The 25397-nt window shown below is 43.0% G+C and overlaps 2 protein-coding genes across 2 annotated transcripts in view; one reads left to right on the forward strand and one right to left on the reverse strand.

Annotated features, from left to right (window-relative positions):
- Window positions 1-141: 141 nt before the first annotated feature.
- On the reverse strand, window positions 142-21851 carry cfap92 (cilia and flagella associated protein 92 (putative)). Its single transcript, XM_063215802.1, has 18 exons — window positions 21657-21851; window positions 20932-21177; window positions 19423-19646; window positions 17927-18143; window positions 15534-15659; window positions 15352-15421; window positions 14922-15049; window positions 14562-14696; window positions 12762-12946; window positions 11149-12062; window positions 10663-10857; window positions 9786-10074; window positions 9368-9532; window positions 6032-6244; window positions 2425-2578; window positions 1342-1553; window positions 583-731; window positions 142-369 (listed from the first exon to the last, which is right to left on the reverse strand). The coding sequence occupies exons 2-18, from the start codon at window positions 21161-21163 to the stop codon at window positions 171-173; spliced, it is 3807 nt and encodes a 1268-aa protein (XP_063071872.1). The 5' UTR covers window positions 21164-21177; window positions 21657-21851; the 3' UTR covers window positions 142-170.
- A 501-nt stretch (window positions 21852-22352) lies between these two features.
- The window catches only part of efcc1 (EF-hand and coiled-coil domain containing 1), a 29441-nt gene continuing 26396 nt past the window's right edge, over window positions 22353-25397 (forward strand). The window contains exons 1-2 of the mRNA XM_063215804.1: window positions 22353-23154; window positions 24084-24535. Of these exons, the coding sequence (XP_063071874.1) occupies window positions 22471-23154; window positions 24084-24535 (1136 nt within the window). The 5' untranslated portion in view covers window positions 22353-22470. The remainder of the gene's footprint in view (window positions 23155-24083; window positions 24536-25397) is intronic.

Raw genomic sequence — 25397 nt, forward strand, 5'->3', positions numbered from 1 at the left:
TTGGGCCTTGAAAAGATATTTCTTTTTCAACAGCATTTGAAATTACCTAATCTAGATAAGATAATTCAAGCCACTACCCCACCAAAGTGCATTATATGTAATTCACCGTATGGGGAAATGAAACCGGCATTGAGCCTGTGCTCGGGTAGGGCCACTGTGGATATTTATTGTTAATGTACGTGCAGGACTACAGAGGCGTGCGTGCTTGTCTCTATGATGTGTCCGACGGTGGGCCCTGCGTGGGCCTTCAGTCGCGGCATGGTTGCGGCTGGCTCACGACGACTCTGGAATCGGAACACATCCAGCTCTCCCTCCTTCAATGGCAGAGGTGTCCTCTTGTGCCGGAACGAATGCGCTCTCCAGTAGCCCCTGAAACACACACACACACACACACACACACACACACGTTTTTTTTCTGTGTGCTGCTCTTGCACATACTATACTTGCCAGTGTGAGAGTTGAATGAGTTAAAACATGAAAACCTGCAAGAAAATGTTTCAATTGGATAATAGTTTCTGCGCTATGGTACATTTTTTTTTTTTTTTTGTTAAACTTTAATACCAAATGGTTTCCATGACTTACCTGAAAGGCTTATCATTTTTGAATTGGCCAGCGGAGTGGCTTGAGGTATTTTCTTCGGGATCAGACTGATGCAGCGCAAGTTGGACCCTTTTCTGCCTCTCTCTATTGGCTACCTCTGAAAGGTGTGGTGGAGAGACTGATGTAGGAGTCTACACACACACACACGCACGCACACACACACACACACACACACACGCACGCACACACACACACACACACACAGCTTGATCCCTTTTTATAACTTTCCTTACATTTGGCATGGCCAGTTCTTTCTTGAATGCAGCAGTGGTGTGTAGGACTACCGGTATGCATTACTTTGACAGAAGATATAAACACGTTTTCTCTAACAATCGTGCTCCATTTTTTTCTTCTTCAACTTTTCTGTCCTGACCGATGAGGTATTATTACTACATGTATCGCTGTAGGTGTGATAAAATAGGAGGTTTTTAGGAACACTTCCAGGCACCATACACGCCATCTCTTACTTGTTAGATCATTAAATCTGACACACGCCAGCATTGGACATTGTTCCAGACACCCCATAAAGAACAGCCCTGAAATGCATTACATGGCTTTTATTCAGTTGTTCTGGGGAGAAAAGTGCTCGGATATGGGCCATAAAATAGTATAGTATTATAGCAAATAATAATTTAGATGCAGTGCATGGCTCTGTTCTTGTGATTGTCACTTTCATAAGGCTGTGAGTGTAATTCAAGTCTTTGGACATGTTAACTGCTCTTGTTGTCTATCCACACTCACCTCCCAAAACGTTCTTCTTTTGATAAGAGTGATCTTCCGGGGCTTGTCTTTAAGGATGGGACTGAGTTTGTCCAGGCCATCTTTCTTCATGTGGGCTTTAAAACTTGGAATCTTGTGGCTGTCCGGGCTGTGCCTGCCTGGAAGGATCTTCTCCAGCCACCTGGTGTACTGTGCCTGGGCCGCCTCTTGCTGCTCTTGCACCAGAAGGTCTCCTGTGAATGATGTAGGATCATCAAGCCAAGTCTTAATGTTGTAGAAAAGAAGCACTCTTGACTACCCTTACTGAATTTCATTCCCCCGAAGATGGCTCGGGCTAAAACGTTGATCAGTGTCATTCTCTTTTTTTTTTTTTAAGAAAAAAACAGGAATTGTAGGCGAGAATATGGCTATTCTACAACAAATGTAGCTACTGATCCAGTTGATTGCACCCTAAGGCATTATTTTAAACAATTTGGAGTTGAGCTCACATACTCAGAAAACTGCTCAAGTAAAGTTGACACATCTGCATATGCTCCCGCCCTCGAGTCATCATCTAGCATTCTTAATTCTACCCGACAAGTTGTCAGATCATGCCTTTTTCACATTTTACGGGTCTTAATGATCCAATGGTCCAATCCTAACAGAGTGAATATTGTCTTTAAAAGAACAAACATGGAAAATGAAAGCTGAAAGGAAATCTGTCTCAGAAGTTTCATACAAAAGTAAAAACTATTATCAGAGATGGGTAATCAAGCTTGAGCAAGTGAAGAGCCATACCATATATTTATTTTATTATGACTTTTCACAATAAATACTATCTGACTAATGTATTTGGAACGTCAGTCAAAACTACCAACTTTGGTTACATGTAAAGGCCCAGCAAATTCATACCAGGTCTTTTCATCTCTGGACACTCAATCCACCCACCTCTGGCCGTAATTACACAGCGTGACATTATAACAAATAGCCTTACAATGGCTTTCAACATTCATACGCTTCCTGTTGAGATAAAGTCCCACTCTGGCACCACTCTGTCTCTCTCGGCTGATGAGGAGGGCATGTAAACAAACGCCCCCACACCCGTCTGTTGACAAGAGCACTTACCTGACAGGTGGATGGTGACGGGAGGCTTTGGCTGGAAGACAGGTGGAGGCCTGGAGTACAGCTCGAAATCCTCCGAGCGCCATTCCCAAGGCCATCTGGTGCGAGACAGAGTGGGCCTCAAGGTGTTCCCGTGCAGGATGTTTTCCCTCCAAGGCTGGAGCAAGGACATAGACAGGACAGTCATCAACAGGCAATTTGAAATAGCCTACTGTAAGTTCAACAACACACTTAAGTTGATGGCAGGTTTGAATGCACTGACTTCTCAGGGAAGCCGACACTGGGGACAAATGGGTCAGTTGTCCAGGGGCCAGTAAGAGACGGGGCCCAGAACTGTGTCCTCTTTACAAGCATATATTGGGCAGGGGGGGCTTCTAGATAACTTTGTACCAGGCACGGCCAACACTGTCAGCAGCCCTATGACTTATACTCAAAATACAACCTGTTGAGTGAAGTTCAATAATCTACAGTTCAAACTAAATGAGAAGATCTGATCAAAAGTGCACTTTCCTGGATCAAAACTCCTTGAAAATGCTTTGCTATTTAGAGTCTCATTAGTTTTGTTCAATCCTGAGATTGTTTGTAATTTTATGATCCCCACCATGACTTCACAAAATCACTTCGCCAGCTTCAATGAGCTCTAACCACACACAGTTTGGAGGAGCAGGCCATTCCTCTGCCAAGCTACAGGCTGAACGAAAACGAAAGCTACTTTCTAAGCTACTATATTTACTGCTACTTGGTAGCCTTTTTCAAATAAGGACAAAATCAATTTCACACTCCTTTCCAGACATGAGACTGAATTCAAAGACGGCGACATTGATCTGCAGGGGCAGGTGTAATGTTGTGACCTTGGCCGTTACACGCAGGTTGATTTAACAGGTTGTTCTGTCAAAGTCAAGTGATAATTCATACGGGCTGCAAAAAAAGGCAGACACGGAGATGGCTCTCAGTGGCCCAGCAACCATCAATCTCTCCGCATTAGTGGTGTCACGTTGGGTGCAACTAAATACCACAGCTAAGCTCGGGGGGGTCTTTAAAGGCTCGCGCCAGGTAGGGAAAACATCAGTAAAAACTCTATCTTCTTGCATAAGCTCACTGGAATGTCTATAAACATGGCAAGCCTCTCGCTGACCAGTCTCGGTGGGAAACCGAGCACCCTAATGGTGTCACGTCTATTTGACAGCACAGAAGAGGGCACACGGCCGGGCTGGCGCATCAAGCTCGTAGACAGACTTGGACTGTAAATCTGGTATACAGGGCACTTGGTGGAGGTATGACTGTCTCCTGGGACCAATGCTGATGGGGTTTTGTATTTGCATAGAGATTGGCCCACAATTTAAAGAGGGGCACACAAAATAATATGGCCAAAGCCTTTTTTGTGTTCCTAGTGCAGCCCTGCTTGTATGGTCCTTTTTCTGGCTAAGATCAAATGGGCAGAAAGTAGCAGGCGTAACTGAAGTCATCCTGCACAGTCTGCCATTTGGGGCTCCAACTAGCAACCTCCAAGCAAGCCTCTGGCATGGGAGCACAGGCGTAAAATGACTGAGCTAAAGGTGTCGGCCAATAGATCAGTGCTACCGCATCTGTATGTAGGGCTTTGGGAGGGAGGTTTACTAATGTTCTACCGCCAAACTCTGCTGGTTGGCATACGTTGCACAGAGGTGGGATCAGTGCTCCTCTATGTATTTAACATTTACTTGGACAGAGCTACAATACAACAAATCATACCACTTATTCCAGACATACAAGTGTGTAGCTTTTCCTGTCTCATTGGCACCCCATTTCTCTAACATAATCACAACTACAGCATGAACAAGCAAGTTGACCAGAATGTCTTGAGCACACCGATGCTGCATTAACCAGTGCTCTCCCCCATCCTCCTCCATGACTGAGGTACCTTGAGCATGGTACTGTCCCGCCGCACTGCTCCCTTGGGGCGCCATTGGGGACTGCCCCATTGCACGGGTGAGGCATGAATGCAATTTCATTGTGTGCAACGTGAGTGAACACTTGTGTGCTGTGTCACAATGACAATGGAAGTTGGAGTTTCCCAGTTGGGCTTTCACTTCACTTCACTTCACTTTCACATCACAGTCAAGCAGCATGGGTGGGCCTACAGGCTTGAAGGCACTAGCTCTCTCTGGTTTCTCCATCTCTCTTTGGTTTTGAAATCAATAGTGTCTTCACATTAAGGACTTAACGGCTTTTCATGGTTTGGTTAAAGTGAGGGAAAGTTTCAGGCAACTTGTTTTCCAAAAAAAAAGAAAAAGAAAAGTCCCTGGATAATGTGCAACATTTCCTCTGCTCTAATTTCATTTCCTTTGGTCATCACCCCAAACAAGCCACATGTGACTTTTAAACACAAACAAAGTCACTGCTGACTTCCAGTGCGTAACCTTGCCCTTGGTCCACTGGGGCACTGGCAGAGTTCAGGAAGTTTGCAATGGCCAGTGTGGGTGGGCAACTACATATACCTTCACACACTCACACACGCACACACACACACACACACACACACACACACACACTTCCACCAAACAGTGCCACAGAGCCTTTTCCATAATGCTGCAATGGCAGGCAGACACATTTCCCACTTACATTTCTTCACAGGATATGAATGCTTCCTGGCAACCGGTTTTGTTGTTTCCATCATCCAAAAGATTTTTTGTGCGGCTGTGTTCTGTTTTCTACAGGTCGAGATTCTTTTTTCATGAGAGTGCCGTTTCTTGGTCTACATTTTGACTAGTTCAATGCCAAATATTGGACAGTGGCTATGGTTACATGGCGTTTTTAATTCCGAATGAATAATTCTGAATTAAATAGTTCCGTCGAGTTTGCTTTGATCTTTCCTTTCATCCCTAAAAATTGCTGTTTTCAAAGCGGAAATAAGCTTTATTCAGAATTAAAGTCAGTTAATTCCGAATTAAATGTCTCATGTAAACGTAGCAACTGTCTCAGTCACCTCAGCATGCAGAGCCCTAAACATACAGCATACTTATACCAAATGGCCTCTAAACTGCACACTGCAGTAATGCTATATATTGGTACCTTTCTATAGCCTAGTAAACTACACCAAACCCTACCAGGCAAAAGGTTGGTTTCGCCTCGCAACGTGGGGATGATTGTAACTGGGCCATGAATTGTCTCTGGCCCTATGCTCTAATTCAGGGAGGGGGCACATATGTCTCGAGGGCCGTTTATGGCCCTTGAGGCCATCTTATCCGGCCCCCAACATAATTTTAATGTTATTCCGTTTCACATGAAATATGACATGTTTTGTACAGACATGTTAAAAATTACATTAGCAATACAATCAAGTTTTATTTACAGGGGTCCTACTGAGGGTGGGGTCTCTTTGTGAAGGTGGCCGCATTCAGTATAGGCCTAAAGTTCAGGGGGGAAATCCTGATCTGTCATAGTACGGCCCTTAGAGGACTTTATAAAATTTGAAGTGGCCCCTCGAATAAAAAAGGTTCCCCACCTCTGCTCTAATTACAACACTCTCTCTCTAGTTTTGACTCTGTGTAGCGAGTCAATCTGATGGGCTTGGCAGGGCAACTTTGCCTATGGTGCAAACCCAGAGTATGCATTTCATCGCCAGGCTAACCTTTCTAAGCTCCTCAATCCGCGGCTCGTCTGGCATTTTGGGGTGCTCGTTACACTCGATGCTGCTGCTGAACCCAGGAAAGCTGAAGCCCATGGGACTGGGCCGGGCCTGGGAAGACATGGCCTGTGACGCCTTGCGTTCCGACTCCACGTCGAATGGCTCAAACATGGCAGAGAGGAACTCCTGACTGTATGTATACCTCTGGGAAGGAGCCTGCAAGGAGGTAAACGAACAACAAAAAAACATTTGCACAGGGTGTTAGGGATGCGGATGTGCTGGCTGTGGAAGGAACACTGCAGTATACACAGTCGTTATTAAGTTAAATGCCAAAGTGTCTAATTGGATTTTTCTTAATGAAGATAAACAGGTTTATTTCCCTGTCTAGGGGACTACATGTGTAAGTTATTATCAACTCTCTACAACAGGAGCTGCACAACATACTGGTTTCATTCACAAGGGTTTTTTTTTTTTTTTAAAGGTCCATTATGCAACCTTTACATTTCTTTATATGTTGTATGTTGCATGTTGCATACTTTGTGCTTTTTTGTGCATGCTTTGTGCTTTTTCCATTTTAACACTTGAGCAAAACAAGCTATAATTAAAACACATTATTTACTTATCATGAAGTCTTCACATCAAGTCTTTTTCTTTTATCTTAAGTATGGCCTATTGGTTCATGTAATGTGTATCTAGGGTTCGAGCGGCGTGGGTGTATGTTGTTCTGTAATATTACTGCTTCCCGACTTAGGATCTTGTTTATATAACCCCAAATCAGGAAACGTTGGGACACTTGGAATTAAAAATAAATAAAAACGTAGAAGAACGATGCATAAACAACATATCAATAATAAACCAATTATTAAAAATTGTTTTGAAAATATATTCTCATTTGAAATTTGATGCAACGAGCTTCAAAAAAAGTTGGGGCAGGGACAATACAGTGCTGTAAAAATTGAAAAAGAGTAAAAACAGGACAAAGTAAGACACTTCACAGTTAATTACAAAAGATGCTTTTATATAAAAAGAGTATTCTCTCTTGTCAGCTGGTCTTGTAGGTGTCTTCTTCATCATGTTTTCCTTTGTCATGCTTAAAATCTGACAGATCTGGACCGCCCGCAGGCCATGTCTTTATCACCTCGTGGATACCTTATGATGGAGCAACACTGTTGGAACATAGTAGATAATGCAATTTGGTATCATTATGTGATAATGCTTGAAGGGCTTACTTCAAAATGTAGGCCTAATGGAGGTTGCTGCTATTGCTGTTTAAACCCTATTAATATAATTTCATCTCTCTAGATGAGCAGCCTCATACCATTATGAATGCTGACTTTTCAACTGACGCCTAAAACAAGTTGAATGATTAGGCTTGTCTGCAATGTGGATTGGCAAGAAAGACGTCCTTGTTTTCAGAAAGAATAAAGTTTTTTCTATCTGTTAGAAGAGATTTTCTTGTCTCTTGGGTCTCTATCAAATGAGCTTGGGCACATATAAAACTAAAATCACTGCTTCATGTGCACATGAAACTTAGTTTGTTTGCTAGTTTTCACCAGTTGGCATTTGCGGAGTGTGTTTATAGAAATCAGGCTCTCTGAAATAGTCTTAAATTACATTCATGTTGGTAGTAATGATTAATATTCTTTTTTAAATGCATTGCTAGTGTTATTTTGGCATTATGAAACTTTTACAGTAGCCCTATCCGATTTTTTGAGGAAAGTTGCATGATATTTTAAATGAGAATATCCTGCAGCCCTTTTTTTGTCTTTGCAATAGTCTCCATTTAATGTCGGGCATGGATTAATAATACAGCTCCAGGCCTTTTTATTAGAATACCATGAAAAAGTTGATTTATTTCCATAATTCCATCAATAATGTTAAACTGTCATGGATTGTAGATTCATGGCCCAGTTTTTAACTATTCCAATCATTCTTTTTTTTCTTTTTATATACGTTGGCCTTCCAGCTCAAAAAACCCATGAATTGGGGAATTCGCATTATTAGAATATTGTTATAAAATCACATTTTTCTTCATCAAAATTCGGCTCACATTAAATCAGTTGAAATTTGGTACTTTCTACATAACATGCAATGGTCAATACTTGGTTAGGACATTCTCTGTCTTCATAATGGCCATGATGCGTTTAACATTGAAGTCAATGGCAAAAACAGTGCATGGGAGTTATGGAAGCCCAGATATCCTTGATGCTTTGCTGTCAGCTGTTCTTGTTTGTTGACCTGGTACCCCACACTTCACTCTTCAATATACCCTGTAGATTTCCATGCCACGTTTTGACGCTAACTCACCAGTTTAATTCTAAATAACCAGAAATGAAACCCCATTGAAAATGAATGGGGTTTAATTTCTGTTGAGTTAGAATTAAACTGGTGAGTTAACACCAAAACGTGGCATGGAAATCTTCGGGTATATTGAAGAGGGAAGTGTGGGGCACCAGGTCAACAAACAAGAACAGCTGACAGCAAAGCATCAAGGATATCTGGGCTTCCATAACTCCCATGCACTGTTTTTGCCATTGACTTCAATGTTAAACGCATCATGGCCATTATGAAGACAGAGAATGTCCTAACCAAGTATTGACCATTGCATGTCATGTAGAAAGTACCAAATTTCAACTGATTTAATGTGAGCCGAATTTTGATGAAGAAAAATGTGATTTTATAACAATATTCTAATAATGCGAATTCCCCAATTCATGGGTTTTTTGAGCTGGAAGGCCAACGTATATAAAAAGAAAAAAAATAATGATTGGAATAGTTAAAAAACTGGGCCATGAATCTACAATCCATGGCAGTTTAACATTATTGATGGAATTATGGAAATAAATCAACTTTTTCATGGTATTCTAATAAAAAGGCCTGGAGCTGTATTGTGAAAAGATCAGTAAACCAACGAATATTCTAGAGCCAATGACCTGCACCTGGCAGGTTGTGTCCGTGCAGGGGCGGAGTGGGAAGACTTTTCCCACCGGGACAATTTTCCCCTTGACGGCCCTTTTTTACCCCCTCTCACCCCCCCCACACACACACACACACACACACACACACAAACAACAACAACAACAACGACATGAACAGCATGGTTCCCTAACCAAAAAGACAAAAACCACGAAATCTGCAGTCGTACTACATGTGGACATTAGTGTTGTCAAAATATCAACCTGAAGTGGAGAATTGTAGCCTACACCTTGATGAAATACACAGCCATCATCACAGTCCAAAGCATCCGTGTTTGTTCCTCAGCGTGGTCATCTAGACTAGAAGCCCACTAACATAACAGTGTTGCGTGCTGTTGCTCATACATTTGCAGCATTTATTTACCTTAGCGAGCTCCTTGCGCAGCAGCTTCTTGGCCTGCTCTGTGGAGTTGAGGGCCTGGCTGCTGTAGTTGTGAGCCGTCTTTCCCTCTGGCACTTCTGCCACGACCACCACAGTCTTTGGTCGGTTCAGCTCCAGGCTCGCTCTCCTTACTTCGTCTCTGTTGGCCTGTCAACAAAGCAACAGAGACATGAACATCAGCCAGAGAAGGGATGTTGTCTCAACTATTAGGCTCACAACTACTGCACTATGTGCAAGGTAAAAAAAATACACAATTCTTAACAAACAACCCAAATTTCAGAAGGCAGGGTCAAAATTTTAATGACTGTGTCTATTAACCAATTCTACCATCAATAATACTGCTGACTGATAGGACCTGTGTATGTCACAAACCCATAGTAAAGAAATCACTCATACGTACTTGAACAAAGTTTTTGGTGTCCCCACGGAGTTTTTGGGCAGCTACAAGTTTCAACCTCTCTTCGTACTCTTTGTTGTGGTTGACAAGGGGTGAGAATGATCTTTGGACTCGGACCTTTGATTTCTCTTGCTCGCCCGTGGCACTTCGGACAATTTCCTTGAGGACTTTCTGTGCTTTCTCAGGCAGTGACCCAAACTCCTTGCTGATGCTGAGCACCATGTCTGCTGTAGGGAGCAGGTCGTTTCGCAGAACTTCCTTCATTGTCTTTGTTTGGCACAGTTGAGTTAAGCTACAACACCAAAAAAAAGAAAAAAATATGGATCAGTAACGATAATGGGAAGGGTATAGAGAGCACGTGTATACCTGAGTCAAACTCCTTGTAAACATTCAGTGGCGATCCTACAAAGATTTGTGGCCCGGGTGATGCCCGCTCTGATGCCCCACTCCCCTGTAGTGGCTTCAGTCTTTTGAAAAAAATCCCAAAAACTGACTAAAACACTTACATTAAACACCACTATTACCATGTTATTAATACCATGGTATTAATAGTATAATAACATGGAAATAGCATGTGAATTGCGCTAATTCACGATTTTCGCTATGCTGTCAGGGGTGGGGTTTTAGCGGTGGTGCCACACACTCGTGAGTGCCGCCCCAGGCAATTGTCCAGTCGATCCCCTAGGGCCGTCCCTTTTCTGTGTGCACTTGGGGGGTCCAAGTTCCAATCCAACCTTGGTCATTTTCCAACCGTATCCAAGCCTCGTTTCCTGTCAACCCTCTCACTGCCCTGTCATATCAAAGGTCCTAAAAGCCCAAAAAACACTTTTAAAAAGCATCTGCCAAGTGTAATGCAATGTAATATAATGTGTGACATTACCGTGATAGGCCCTGGAAGCAGAGGTGTGGGACCATGTCCCTGACGTACAGCAGTGGCCTTCTCATGATGTCCTGCAGGGGCTCGTGGAGGTGGATGGGGCAGAAGCCCACGTCCAGACAGTCGTACAAACGCTTGGAGAAGCCCAGCGCTGAATTGTACATTATGGTTATCTGCGGCTTGTCGACCCCGTCTGACCTGCAACAACCACATATGATTAGATTTCCCTGCTGAAGACAAACCTTAACCCTTTAGCGCAGAGCCTATGTTATAACCTTACTGTCACCAAAATTGTAATGGCTATGTTTTAATCTGTTACTTAAGGCTCTCAGTAATGTCATAGCAATGTTGTTATGATGTAGTTGAGTATTTCCAGCAAATAGTGAATAGGCCCGCCGGCGACCCCATCTGCTCAAAGAGGCTACTAACAAGCTAAATAAGTTGGAAGCTAAATGAATGTAAAAGCCAGCTGATGAAGCACATCCTTACTTTGCTAGAGGCATATTCCAAAGTCCTTTCACAGCCCCAGCTCTCAGTCCTTCAATAACAAAGAGATGCATGTTCTTGTCCAGCAAATGAAAGCCAGTAAGGAAGTCCAGCTTTCTGCTTTCCACCTCCTCTGTGCTCACTTTGCGAAACGTCAGCGCCCTCTGTTTTACCTCCTCTATTTTGGACTTCACCTGGAGGGCCGCTGAATTCACACGCACAATCTCGGCGCGTAGTCTGGTCAACGCCTCGCCGTTCCCGTCGTCGTTTTTCATGATGAACACGATGCGACTGAAGGGGCATTCCGCCTCAGTGGTGGTGGCCGTGTTCAACGGGCAGGCTATCTCCACCTGCACTTTGAGATGCGAGTTAGACTGAAGGTAGTGCCCCACAGGCATGACGTCTGACGCATCGCCGTAATCGCTGTTGCTGCTGTTGTTGCGCGGATCCAGCATCTTCCGCTCAAAGAGTGTCTTGTCCCGACCCAGGAACTGCACAGAGGGCGAGCCACAGATGGGGAGGTTGTACCTGAGGAAACGCTGGCCATTTAGGAGCTCGGCGAAGCTCAGCCGGGCCACGCCGTGCGGGTGCTGTGGCTTTGCGCTCTCAAAGGGATTGTGGGTGATGGCTTTGCTGCTGATCTGAGCCACGCTGCTCATGAAGCCATCCTGAGGCGTCCGGCCAAAGACATCGAAGGACTTTGGGAGCGTTCTGTCCCCGTGCATGTCACGGTCGTGGACTTCGATCTGCAGCGGTGGGCCCTGGAGGTATTCGACGAGCTCGCCCGGTCTGATCAGGCCTGCGAAGATGACGTTCACGTCCTTGAAGTATATGCTGCTGCTGTGCTCGTAGCCCTTGGTTCTGTGCGGCTTCATGTTGTGGAACTTGTATCGGCAGTACACGGGCTCACAATTGTCCTGCGGAGCACATGACAGTAGATGTCATTTTCAACAACATGCTCATACAGTATACGTAAAGCAGCCCGTTATAGTTTTTTTCAATTGCTAACAAGCGCATACCCATACTTTGGATACTTTTTCTAAACTCTTCACACAGACTACCACCTACCAAGCACAATTGGCCAAACTGTTCATTTTCTTCTCAAAAGCACACACTGTTAAATATACACAAAGAAATGCATTCATTGACTGCTAATTGTGTGAAAAAGGCATGTAATGTGTCAACTGTATGGCAATGGAAAGCCCTTGGTGTGCTAACTGTATTAAGAGTTTTGCAAATGTCGCTGAGGTTTGGACAAAAGCTTGTTAACAATTGAAAAAAACTGTAATGTGGTCCACAATTGTTGGATCTCTTTCTCTGAGAATGATTAACTAGACAATTAACCCCTTAGCGCAGAGCCTATGTTATAACCTTACTGTCACCAAAATTGTAATGACTATGTCTTAATCCGTTACTTAAGGCTCTCTGTACTGTCATAGCAATGTTGTTATGATGTAGTTGAGTATTTTCAGCAAATAGTGAATAGGCCCACCGGCGACCCCATCTGCCGTAAGAGGCTGCAACTCTATTTATTTGTTGGTTATTGTTTACTTATAGCTGTGATTCGTCTGCTATACACAATGGTACTGAATTGATGAATTTGGCTGTATGAATACCTCTAGTTCATGTAGAGACACAGGAGTGGAGGGGAGATGTGTGGCTGAGTGTATGGTTATGACCAGTGGATTCAGTGCTGTCTTCATCTCTCCTGAGATCAGAGGCCTGTCCAGTGACAGGTTACACATGCCCTGCAGTACACCTCTAGAGCGGCTGGCCATGGAACCGGTCAGAGACATCTCCCCTGGGAGAGCAGATAATTCATCATTAACACAAACACACAATCAAGCATGCACGCACGCACGCACACACACACACACACACACACACACACACACACACCTGCATGCACGCATTCACACACGCACACACACACACACACAAACACACACACACACACACACACACACACACGCACACGCACACGCACACGCACACGCACACACACACACACACACACACATTGTACACAATGTATGAATTTGACAAATGTTTACTCAAGCATCAACTTTCCTTTCGATGTAGTTCGGTTTTGCTATAAAAACAAATGATGACCTCCACTGACATATTTGTGGTATACCAGTCTTCGCTTTGTCTCTCTCTGTCTCTCTTTCTCTAGCTCTTTCTCTCTCTCTCTCATATTCTTTCTCTCTCTCCAAGTTTCTCTTTCTCTCTTTCAATGTGTAAATATTTAACGGACTGATAACCTTAGTCATACCTAGGTAAGATCATAGTGACAGACCTTGTTTCCCCCCTGCTCAACAAAGACACACCTACACCAGTGATCCTCATGTAACTTAAACAACAACCAGAGTCCTTGACCTGCGTTCTTCCCCTTCTCTTATACAGTCAAGGACCTCCACGAAGATGTTTGCCTGAATTCCTTTTTGCGACACTCCCTCCACACACAGCCCATTGCAAAAGTTGAAATAATAATACCCCAGAGGAGGTAATGGCCCTTGGCCCAGCGAAATGTGGCTTCCTAGCGGGACACTCTCGTGTTAGCCTACACTGTTGTGTTACGCTCAAGGACTCCCACATAAACCCAAAGTAAAAAAGATTTCCCCCCACAGTCGAAGCCCATCATCAAGGCTGCCCCACCATTCCTTTAGGCAGGAACACATCAAAAGCAGAGAGTGCCGGTTGGACGGTTTTTGCGCCGGTGCTATCCAATAGCCAATTAGAGACCTCCGCTGCTGTGTGCAGTAGTTCCTATAGCAGGGGCTGCTGCTGCTGCTATGACCACACCACACCCTCCTACCGAACTCCAGGGAGCACTTACATCAAAAACAGGGCCCAGTTCGAAACATGGCGTTCCCACCACATTACATAAACACTTCCCCTCCGTGTAGTGAAATATGTATACTATGGCCTGATTTCCTGGACAAGGATTAAGACCGTGTCCTGCTCTGGGCCCTGCTTCCAAACCCCAAAAGGCGCCTGTAATAACTGACTGTTTGCATCTTTTGGGTCTTGGGATGTTTTGTAATTTCCTGAGAAATGCTAAAATTGTATATGAAGTAGCAATCACTTTGTGTATTATTTCACCCCCTGTAAAAAACAGGAGGCCTATTAAAAATTGTATTGTGTATAAGGTGTATTGTGTATAAATTTAAGATCTATTTTACATGTCACTGTGTCACTGTCAGAAACATAAATCTTATATATATTTAAAAAAAATGTAGTGCCAGGCATAACAGACCCTGCCTCAACAAGTTCTCTATAGCTATGAATAGGACTATGTCTTTGACTGTAAGTACAAAAGGCTATTCAGCCATTTGTTTGAAGTACATCAAAGTTATTGAAGTAGTAGGTTAGAAATGTTGCATTGATGTTGGTGGGGGTTGCAACTTGCTTACCTGCAAGGAGATAAATGAAGCTGAGCTCTGCTGAGGCAACTCCATTCTTCTTCACATAGTCGGTGTGGGCCAGGGTGTGGGCCAGGGAGGTCCTGGTGATAGCGGTGTGTCGTCTTTGATGAAACTTCTTGCTAACTTTTTTTAAAAATACACAGGGGAGAGGTAAAGAGTAGCAAGATGAAATGGCGTTCTTTTCTCTATAGTAATTAAATATGTCATAAAGGTTTCAAAAGAAAAATGGAAAGTCTCTCAACAAATCACAATACTATTAGACGTCAATACACAGTTTGGCAATATAAAATGTCACCATTGTTCAGTGCTACAAAGAGTAGTGCTAGAAATGTACAGGCCGTAACATACAACACATGTTTGATGTGGCTCTGTCTCTCTCTCTTGGGCCTGACACCCTGGAAGAGGAGCGGTCTGACTCCTGAGGCCATCTTAACTCCGCTGTTGGGGAGTCCTGGTCCCTGCCCTGATCTGCAGGTCTGGGGAAAAAAAAGGCAACACATTTACACACGTATAAATTCATTTAGACTGAGACTTAGACTTAAGGAATGTTTGGCTTTTAAGTACTTATCAAAAGAGTTGTATTATATAGTATAAGTAGAAGTACTCTTACAACACTAGTAGTGTGATATTACATGCTTTCAACTTTGTAGTATCATGCTACTAGTGTTGTAATTACATCTGTAAGAGTACTTATACTTATACTTTATACAACTCTGCTTATCAAGAATATCAGTAGGCCTACTATCTCTCTTCACAGAGTATCCAACCTTGCACTCACTGTATAATTGCGGTGGCCGAACTCTGTTTCTCATGGGCTGACATATCTGCATTGGACAGCTTTGGCTCCACTGTGAGCAGACACAGAAAAAATAAAGAGGTCTATTGAATTGGACATCATCTAAGAACATTCTTCTGAAATTGAAACGTATGCCATTGCACAGTAAACCTGGTAATGCCTACCTTTCGTGATATCTGGAAATGTCCTCATGTCAGTGGGTACTACAGACTGTTTTCGGGTTTGGGCTCTTCCTTTACAACCCTCCTTACCATAATTATTTCTCATCCTAAGGACCATCTTCCTACAATCTGTAGACAAAACATACCGTACTTCATTCCAGTTTGGTCCCTTTGATCAAAAGTATCAGACGTGTATAGTACGTACTTAGAAGTTTTCATGGTAACACTTCCAAATGAGGGGCCATAATTAACAGTAAAGTAGTTACAACCTAATACTTAAGTAAGGGTTAATAATCGTTACTTAATGCCACATTAGACACATATTAATTGTTATTAATGCATTAGCAAGCAGTTACTTAACTATTAGATAACTATTACCTTGTGTTACAAGTTAATAGCATATTATTATTTAACTAATAGATAAGTAAGGACACTGTTAATAGTTAAGTAGCTATCAGGTCATACTTAACTAAGGACCAAAATTAACACTTACTTAATACAAAAGTAAGGCATAACTAATGGTTAATTAATACTTAAATATTGAGTTTTGGGACCCTTATATTAGAGTTGGCTGAGGATAACCAATGGTTAATTAATAGATAGATATTGTTGTTTGGGACCCTTATATTAGAGTTGGCTGCGGATAACTAATGGTTATCTAATCGATAGATATTGGTGTTTGGGACCCTTATAATAGAGTTGGCTGAGCATACCTAATAGTTAATTAATTAATCTACTGTGACATCTAGTTTTCACTCGTTCAAATTACTGTAATAGTTGCAACAGGAGCGATTATATAGCAAGGATTGGACGTACACTTCTCAATGATGGTGGGGTGATGAGATGTAATTTTTTAATGTACCATTTACTAATTTTAATGGTAAAAACCCTACAATAAATGCAGAACATTATGAAGAGTCATAGTTTTGAAGCAAAACTAAACCATTCCTTTGTGATAATTAAGTTAATGTTTGAGAATATTAGCTCCAAGAAGTGCAGTGCATGATGGGTACGCAATCTACAGACAACAATATTTCGGTATTATTTAATCATTAGATTAGGTACAGTTAATAGTTAAGTAGCTATTAGGTCATACTTAACTAAAGACCTTAATTAACACTTACTTAATACAAAAGCAAGACATATCTAATGATTAAATAATACCGAAATATTGTTGTCTGTAGATTGCGTACCCATCATGCACTGCTCTTCTTGGAGCTAATATTCTCAAACATTAACCTTATTATCACACAGGAACGGTTTAGTCTCGCTTCAAAACTATTACTCTTCATAATGTTCTGCATTTATTGCAGGGTTTTTACCATTAAAACTAATAAGTGGTACATGAAAAAATTACATCTCATCACCCCACCATCATTGAGAAGTGTACGTCTAATCCTTGCTATATAATGGCACCTGTTGCCACTATTACAGTGATTTGAACGACTGAAAACTAGATGTCACAGTATATTAATTAATTAACTATTAGGTATGCTCAGCCAACTCTATTATAAGGGTCCCAAACACCAATATCTATCGATTAATTAACCATTAGTTATCCGCAGCCAACTCTAATATAAGGGTCCCAAACAACAATATCTATCTATTAATTAACCATTAGTTACCCTCAGCCAACTCTAATATAAGGGTCCCAAAACCCAATATTTAAGTATTAATTAACCATTAGTTATGCCTTACTTTTGTATTATGTAAGTGTTAATTTTGGTCCTTAGTTAAGTATGACCTGATAGCTACTTAACTATTAACTGTGCCCTTAATTATCTATTAGTTAAATAATAATATGCTATTAACTTGTAACACAAGGTAATAGTTATCTAATAGTTAAGTAACTGCTTACTAATGTTCAACATATGCATTAATAACAATTAATATGTGTCTAATGTGCCATTAAGTAATGATTATTAACCCTTACTTAAGTATTAGGTTGTAGCTACTTTACTGTTAATTATGGCCCCTTATTTGGAAGTGTTACCGTTTTCATGTCTATAAGACATTACGTTTTAAGTGAAGTACTTTTTACTTCTACTTGAGAGATTTTTAGATAATTTTATTTGATTATATGATTTAGGAAAAAGAAAAGATACTTTTACTTGAGTATAATTATTTTGTACTCTTTCCTCCTCTGGTCAAAGGGTCAATGTATGATTCCAATGTGTGAGTGCTTGTTGAACTTAGAATGAAAGGGCAGCTGTGAACCATAGGGAACACTATTATGTGTTCAAAAAAGTATTTTCCATCATTCAAACGTGTGTGTGTGTTTATGTGTGTGCATGTGCATGTGTGTGTGTTTGTGTTTCTGTGTATGTGTCACCAGTAGCATATGATACTTTTTCTGTCAAACACTTGTCAATAGTCCATCATATTGGGTCACATACTAAATAGTTCTGGACTGTCGGATTTGTCTGTGGGCAGTCTGAATGCTTTCGGTCTGTCATGTTTGGCTGTGGCAGAGACGTGGTCCTTAGTGTCCCACACCCGGAAGGTGACCTTGTGGCGGAGTAGTTTGATGAGCATGTCTTTGGTTGCTTTGAGACGGACGACCTGAGACCAGGTCAACCAAGTTTTGTCATCCTCTACCCATGGCTTTAACACCTACATGAGGATAAATCAAGAGGTCATTCAAAAAAGATTATGCCACATTTTAAAAAAAATAAAAAATTGCAGTACAAGGAATAACTGAAAATGAGAGAGAGATAGACACGAGGGGATCATCAGGCCATATCAGATGTTTTATGATGATTTATGATTTATATCAACTCCTCAATCAGGACTAGGAGAGTTGGAAGCCTGGAACCAGAGATTCTTTAAGTATATAGAGATATGCCATTGTAATAGGTTGCTATGGGCACCTAACATGACCAGGTTCTGGTCTGCCTAAAGGGGCGTGTCATAATGCTCCTAGCATTGAATAGAACAGTCCTTAGGTCTGCCTAGGTCTGCCTAAAGGGGGATCCCTCCCCCCCCATCCCCCTTGCAATAATAGAACCCGGAAACAATGGGCCAATGGAACCTCTCTCTCTCTACTCTCTCTGCTGGAACTTAACGGAAGCTTACTGTCCATTCCATTTTCATCCGTCACTATCAATGGAATACTGTCACATCAGAATGCATGCTCTTCAGAAATAAATTAGTGTCATATGGTATACTATATGGTTTAATACAAAACCTACAAACACCTACAAAAGTTTTTGTTTCTTTTCTTTTTAGGTTAAAACTTACTTTCAGCTGAATTCAGCAATGAACTGTACACTATTGCACTAACAAGAGCACCTGAAGAGTGTGTCTATATTTTGGGTTAAGGGTTTCACAGTCTAGCTCGAAGCTACACAAGCAGTCTTTGTCTCTCAGACATGACCTCTTCCAAAACATGTGTTTGTGTCAAGTGATTACTCCAAACTGCTTGAGCATGAAGTACATAATTGTGCCATGACCCAAGAACTGTTTTCAAATGGATGATGTAAACAACAAGCTCAAACTACAGACAGGGATGATTATGTGTCACACTACCCCTATTTGCCTGACAGGGTATCCCGCAACTCTGTGAATATTTTATGTACAGCAGGGCTGAACTGGGGGAGAAATAGGGCCCGGGCACTTTTGGCTTAAAGGGGCCCCCTCACAATTAGTGGTGCAGAACTGACTCACCGCCACGGTGGGCCCTACACCCTCCCCACCGGGAAATGCCCGTTATGCCAGATGGCCAGTCCAGCCCTGACGTACAGTATAGCCTCACCTTTCACCACGATGCCTTGAACAGACTTGTATTCATGACACGAGGATGCTAATCTGTAGTCCTACTTCAGACAAAGTGCCATATAAAGTCACCAAATGTGGAATACAAATCAGCATTCGTTGCCATTGTGATACTTACTTTTGCTCTATTGCCCTTGTAGAGCTTGGCAGCCAACCCGAACATGACAAGATCGACTTTAGTTGGCTCGGGGTCATGTGGAAGGAGATTGTACTCGATGTGATAATAGCCCTGTGCTTTTGGGGCCTCCACCACTGTGTTTGGGCAGATGACTTTCTTTTGTTTCTTCTTTGTCTTGTCTGTGTCATTCACATTCACTGTCACTGAGTCATCATCTCTTGCTGCTGTTGGGACAAGCACATTTGTATGCAGTATTTGCCTTTATCTTATTTTAATGATGTAAGGCAGAGTTGGGCCAAAATAGATTCATCCAGTGCCACATTTTCAAAAGGAGCTGGTTTTACCGGTCCAATTCAACCAAGCAATCACCTGGTTGTACTGGACAAGTAAAACCAGGTCCTTTGGAATATGTGGTAGTGGTTTGTAATTAGGGCTGTAACAATATTGTGTTGAACCGAGAAGCTATACGCAGAGTCACAATGCTGTATCCCGATGCAGGAACGCAGTATGATGATATTTCCCTCCGTAACCCTTCAGTCCAGAAAACAACCACATGATATGCTGTGATAGTGTGCTTCTGTAACTGAGGTGTTCCTGCACAGTCCGCTCCTCGGGTCTCGCACTCCTAGTCAACGCTCCAGTTCGGGCATGGGAGGCACAGCATGATACCGTCGAGCGCCGAGCTAAAGGACCAGTCCGAAAGCTCAGCGCTATACTACCGATACTGTTTGGCTTCGAGAGGGAGGTTTACTAACGTTGCACTTATATATTTACTTGGGCACAATCCCTGGTGCTGGACAAAAAAGTGACTTTTTTTAAGAGGTTCGCACTCTCCTTTGGATTTTTCTTCTTTAAGTTCTTCTTTTTTATTCATCCACTGGTATGATGGCGTTTCGACCTTACTGTCTTGGAATCTGAGGAAGACTGCAAGGTCAAAACGTCATCATGCCAGTGAATAAATAAGAAGGGAAAAAAAGAACTTAAAGTAGAAAAAATCCAAAGGAGTGTGCAAAGCTTTTTTTACTAATGTTCCACGCCACACTCTGCTAGTGGGCCTCCGTTACACTCACCCCCCAAAACCTCACTCCCATCCTGGTCACGTCACCAGTGTAAATGAGGTGTTCCTGCGCAGACCGCCCCTCCAGTCTCAAACTCGCCACCTCCTAGTCAAAGCTCCAGTTCGGGAATGGTAGGCACAGCACGATACCGCTGAGCTAAAGCACCAGTCATAGCTCAGCACTACCGATACGGTATGGCTTCGGGAGGGAGGTTTACTAACGTAACGTTACATGCCACACTCTGCTAGTTGGCCTCCATTACATTTCTAAGCTTCAAATCAAATCTTAAGATACATCGAAAAAATCGTGGGTGTATCGAACCATAGGTCAAAGATCGTGATACAAGCCGAATCATGAGTTGGGTGTATAATTACAGCCCTATTTGTAATGAATCCAGTTTTCCCATCACTGATGTAAGGAGTGGTGGATTATGAGGTTGACAGCTACTTACCATTGGGAATGGCCAATGCAATACTGACAGTGAGGGCCACCTCACAGCTTTCTTCTTCGGAGGAAAGTGAACTGCACTCTTGTGGTTCTATCTCGAACTCAGCGTCAGTCTCGGCTTCGTCAGGGATAGGCTCTAGAGTTTCACTTTCATCCATGTTCTCATCTGTGCACTCTGGCTGTTCATTGAAGCTTTCGGAGTCCATGATACACGAGTCTATGTCATCACTTTCCATTTTTATAGCATGTTCTGAAAGAGAAACAATTATGAAAAGTGTATAGTAGCCCATAGACAGGGGTGAAAAGCAGTGAAATAAGTTTTTGGATTCTGGGAACTGCCCCCTAATCAGTAGCCCAGGGCTGTTAAAATGGAGGCCCTGGGGTCAGATGTGGGCCTTGGATGGCAAGGTTCTGGCCTCCCCGTAAGGTCAGAACAAAATGAAAACAAATATGTTTGCTATCTGTGGCTGTGCATAATTTGCTGTCACTAACACTTCAGGTTGGGGATATCTCTACTATGCATTCAAATGAGAGTGAAATCTTATCTAAAACAGTGTGTCATAAATAGACCTGCCTAAGGCTACTAAGAAATAGAGAAGCTTATATCTGTACTGTCTGGAAAGATATGCGATCTAGCAAGTTCTAAAAAGACCAATCTTTAAAGAGTTTTCAAAAACTTAGGCAAAACTTAACAGTGCTGGGCACCTGAACGCAAAGAAGCGCACTCACCTCTTGCGCCCAAAAATCTTCGTTACTGAACGAAGGTGTCGTCTCTCCTGATGGGCACATTGACTCGGCAAAGCATAAGGCGCTACATCAGACACATGCGTCTAACAGGTAATTGCATTTTCTTATGTTATCCACCGCGAAATTTAGCGCCAAAAAGGTTGCTGCAAGAGCCTTCAACACAGACTTCCAAAGCGTGGGGATTCTGAAATGACAACATTCCAAAAGAGTTGGTTTCTGCGAACGTCCATTGTAGTGTGTCGAATGCATCATGTTGCCTAGACAACAGAAGGGTAGTCTACATTGTAACTAAGTAAAAGAGGGTGCTGTTAGGCTATAATAATTTTCCTGCACAGACTTAATTAAGACGTACAAAAAGACAATATTTCATAGAAGGAAAAGTTGCCCAAAACTCTACTGGCAGTGAGCATGCATCATCTTTAATGTCTTTATAGACTGCCATTATATTAAAGCACCAAATCATTGTGACAGACAGGTTTCATAGGGCCTATCCAACACAGTCCCAAACAAACAATGAAAGGCAAAGCCCTCTGCCCAAGAAATTCAAAATTCGGTTAGTCTACATGTAACTAAATCTTGCACTCTTTTTCTTCACCCCTCCTCCGCTTGTGTGGGCAGAAACGCCCCGAGCAGCACTTTTCAAATGAGAGTAGCATAACCACACAGCATTCAGCGGTAGAGCACCTAACAACAGCGTACGTAGGGGACATGAGCGCACGGCTTGCAGACTTTGAAGCCTTGTTCTATTCACTATACCCGATATGTATGTGTCGTAAATGTGCGTTAATTTGTAAGAATGATGGAAAAACTAGATGCGTATGATCCATACAGACGACCAGCGCGAAGAACACAATGGATAGTAAGCACTTTGGCGTACCACTATGGTTTGGATCGTGGAGTGGAGAATGAAATTATTGTTCTGGCTACAGGGTTAGACCAGTATTTGCAAGAGATTTTTCATCATATGGACTGTCAGGGGGATGGCAAAATTCCCGTAGAGGACTTTCAGGTATTGTGTGAAATTTTGGGACTTAAAGACACGGACTTGGAAGAGTGCGCAGGATTATTGGATAATCTACCCAAGGAATTGACTTTTAGACAGTTTCACGCAAAGCTGTGTGGATATTTTAGCACTAAAGCAGGCTGCCAGTACGAGAATGGACGGCTGCTGGTGGGTAAAGACAGCGAGCACATTGAAACGCAGATCCGTCTACGGAGCCCCTTACGGCGGAGAGAGAGGTCGCTGTCCACGGGCATCAATGGGAGAGGGAGCAGGGGCTCGTCGCCGGCTTTGAACCGCCGCGCTGCCATGTGCAAACAAGGCGCTTGCACTAGGGAATGTTACGAAGAGATTGTGGCGCTGGAGGAGGCTGAGGACAGAGTAGCCAAACTCGAGGAAGAAAACGCAAGTTTGAGAGAGCTGGTGGAGGACATGCGCGCTGCTCTGCAAAGCAGCGATGCTCGCTCGCTGGCTCTGCAGGTAAAAAAAAACACCAAGATGTTGAGAAAAGAGTCTAGACAAATACTGTACTACACCATAGCACGTTTATTGCTGGGGTATCCTTTCCTAATGTGCAGTGCAGTGTACATTGTTTTCTTTCTGTGCACCGGCTATGATTGCAGTAGGCTACTATCGCGAAGCTCTGTGCACTATTACGCACAAGCGGTCTCTTTGTATCACCCGCCCCCCTTCTATATTTCTCATGCATCTGGCTTGCTCGGACCCCCTACTGCCACTGGGGCCCTGTGTAATCAGCCCATTTTCCTCTCACCACCTCAGACACTGCTAGTCTATGGCTGGTCCTATGTGGGGGATATGGCGTTGGTATGGGGGTGGTGCGTCTGTTCAGGTGGTCTGCTTTTCTGTGATTTATAATCAGGGCTCTAAATAAACTTTTTTCATCACTAGCCAAAATGGCTGGTAAATGAATCTTACTAGCCAAACACACACTCACTAATGAGGGAGAGTGGCTGGTAAGTTTGGTCTTTTCTACCACTTAAACTGAAATTTCACAAGCATTTGGCCGATTGACTGGTTTTAATTTAGAGCCCTATTTATAACCAACCCCCCATCTATAACACGACAAAGCAAACAAATGTGAAGTTAATAATTCATGAAGTAAATAATGAGGATTTTCTCTGTAAGGATTCTCATTCGTCCAGGTCAACTCTAAAGAGTGCAGTTGAAGGCTACACGAGGCAGCTGTAATGTCTACTGTTGTAGTTATTATTTTCTTTCACAAGTCTGTTGTTGACTCAGATGGGCACATTACAGCTACAAGAGCGATCTTGGCAAGGAAATGGAATTGCATTGCTATTCTTTTTCCAAAATATGTAGCAAACAACATGTTTATTATAAACATTATAATAAAAACAAGTCGTTCTCCTCCTTGCATCGCTCTGTATCAGGTCGGTCTGTGGAAGAGTCATGCGAAGCACAGGCCTGAATCAGGGTGTTTCGTCGCCCATCAGAAGCTAGTGGCCCAGAGGTCCGCCACAGCCACCTCCAGCTCCAGCTCCATCTCCATGTCCAGCACCAGCCCCAGGAACCTGCAGAGCTACCTGCAGCGGGAGATGGAGCTTCTGCGCAGCTCGCGGGACGCCCAGGTGGAGGAGGCCATGCTCTTCAACCAGAAGCTGGAGAAGGAGCTGTCGCGCTCCCGCGAGGCCGCCGGCCTGCTGGAGGAGTGCAACAGGACGCTGAAGAGGGAGCAGCAGGAAATGCGGAAGAAGGTGGAGGAGGCCCGGCAGGCGGTCATCACCGGCCTGGCCAAGGTCAAGGAGCTGGAGGCCAAAGCCAGACGCGTGCCCGTGCTGCAGCAGCACGTCCAGCAGCTGGAGATGGAGCTGCTGTATTACAGGTAGGAGGAAATAGCAGACCTACTGCACTTAAACTTAACACACACACATGTACAGGAACATGCATGCACGGACGCGCACACACACACACACACACACACACACACACACACAGACACACACACGCACACGCACACACACACACAGTTAGACTTACAATTTACACTTAGTGTTAGACTGATCCATAGATAATCAACAAGAATACCTCAGTCTATGTACATTGGTCTCATTGTGTGGGATAACATGAAATAAGTAGCAGAAAAAAACAAACCAAAAAACTCTGCACCTCAAGTGTTTGTCTTCTGGGTGCCGCAGTGCCCTCCTAACCTTAATGTCTGTATGTTGCCCCTTCATGGCCAATTTGCATTTCAGGAAAAGGGTCTAAAGCAGGGGTGGGGAACCTATGTCTCGAGGGCCGTTTGCGGGCCTTGAGGCCGTTTTATCCGGCCCCCGATATAATGTTAATGTTATGCAGCATCACATGAAATATGACATATTTTGTAAAGGAATCTGAGAAAAAACATTTACAATACAATTAAGTTATATTCAGTGGACCTAGAGAAGTTGGGGTCTGTTTTAAAGGTGGCCACCTTCAATATAGGCCTAAAGTGCAGGGAGATATCCTGGTTTGTGTTCATAGTACGGACCTCGGAGGACTTTTACGGCCCTCGGATGAATTTGAAGTGGCCCTTCGAATGAAAAAGGTTCCCCACCCCTGGTATAAAGAAACCCTTTATTGTTGCTGTTAGTGAATTGCTTTTTGAAAGAAATGCAGTTTCCTCTGTTGTGTATTAGTGATGGGCTTTAAGGTAATCCCAAGAATGGATAATTGGTAAATATTTCATTTGTCTATGGTTATACCCC

Source organism: Engraulis encrasicolus, chromosome 14 (assembly GCF_034702125.1).
Source record: "Engraulis encrasicolus isolate BLACKSEA-1 chromosome 14, IST_EnEncr_1.0, whole genome shotgun sequence".
In the NCBI taxonomy this organism is placed as follows: domain Eukaryota; kingdom Metazoa; phylum Chordata; class Actinopteri; order Clupeiformes; family Engraulidae; genus Engraulis; species Engraulis encrasicolus.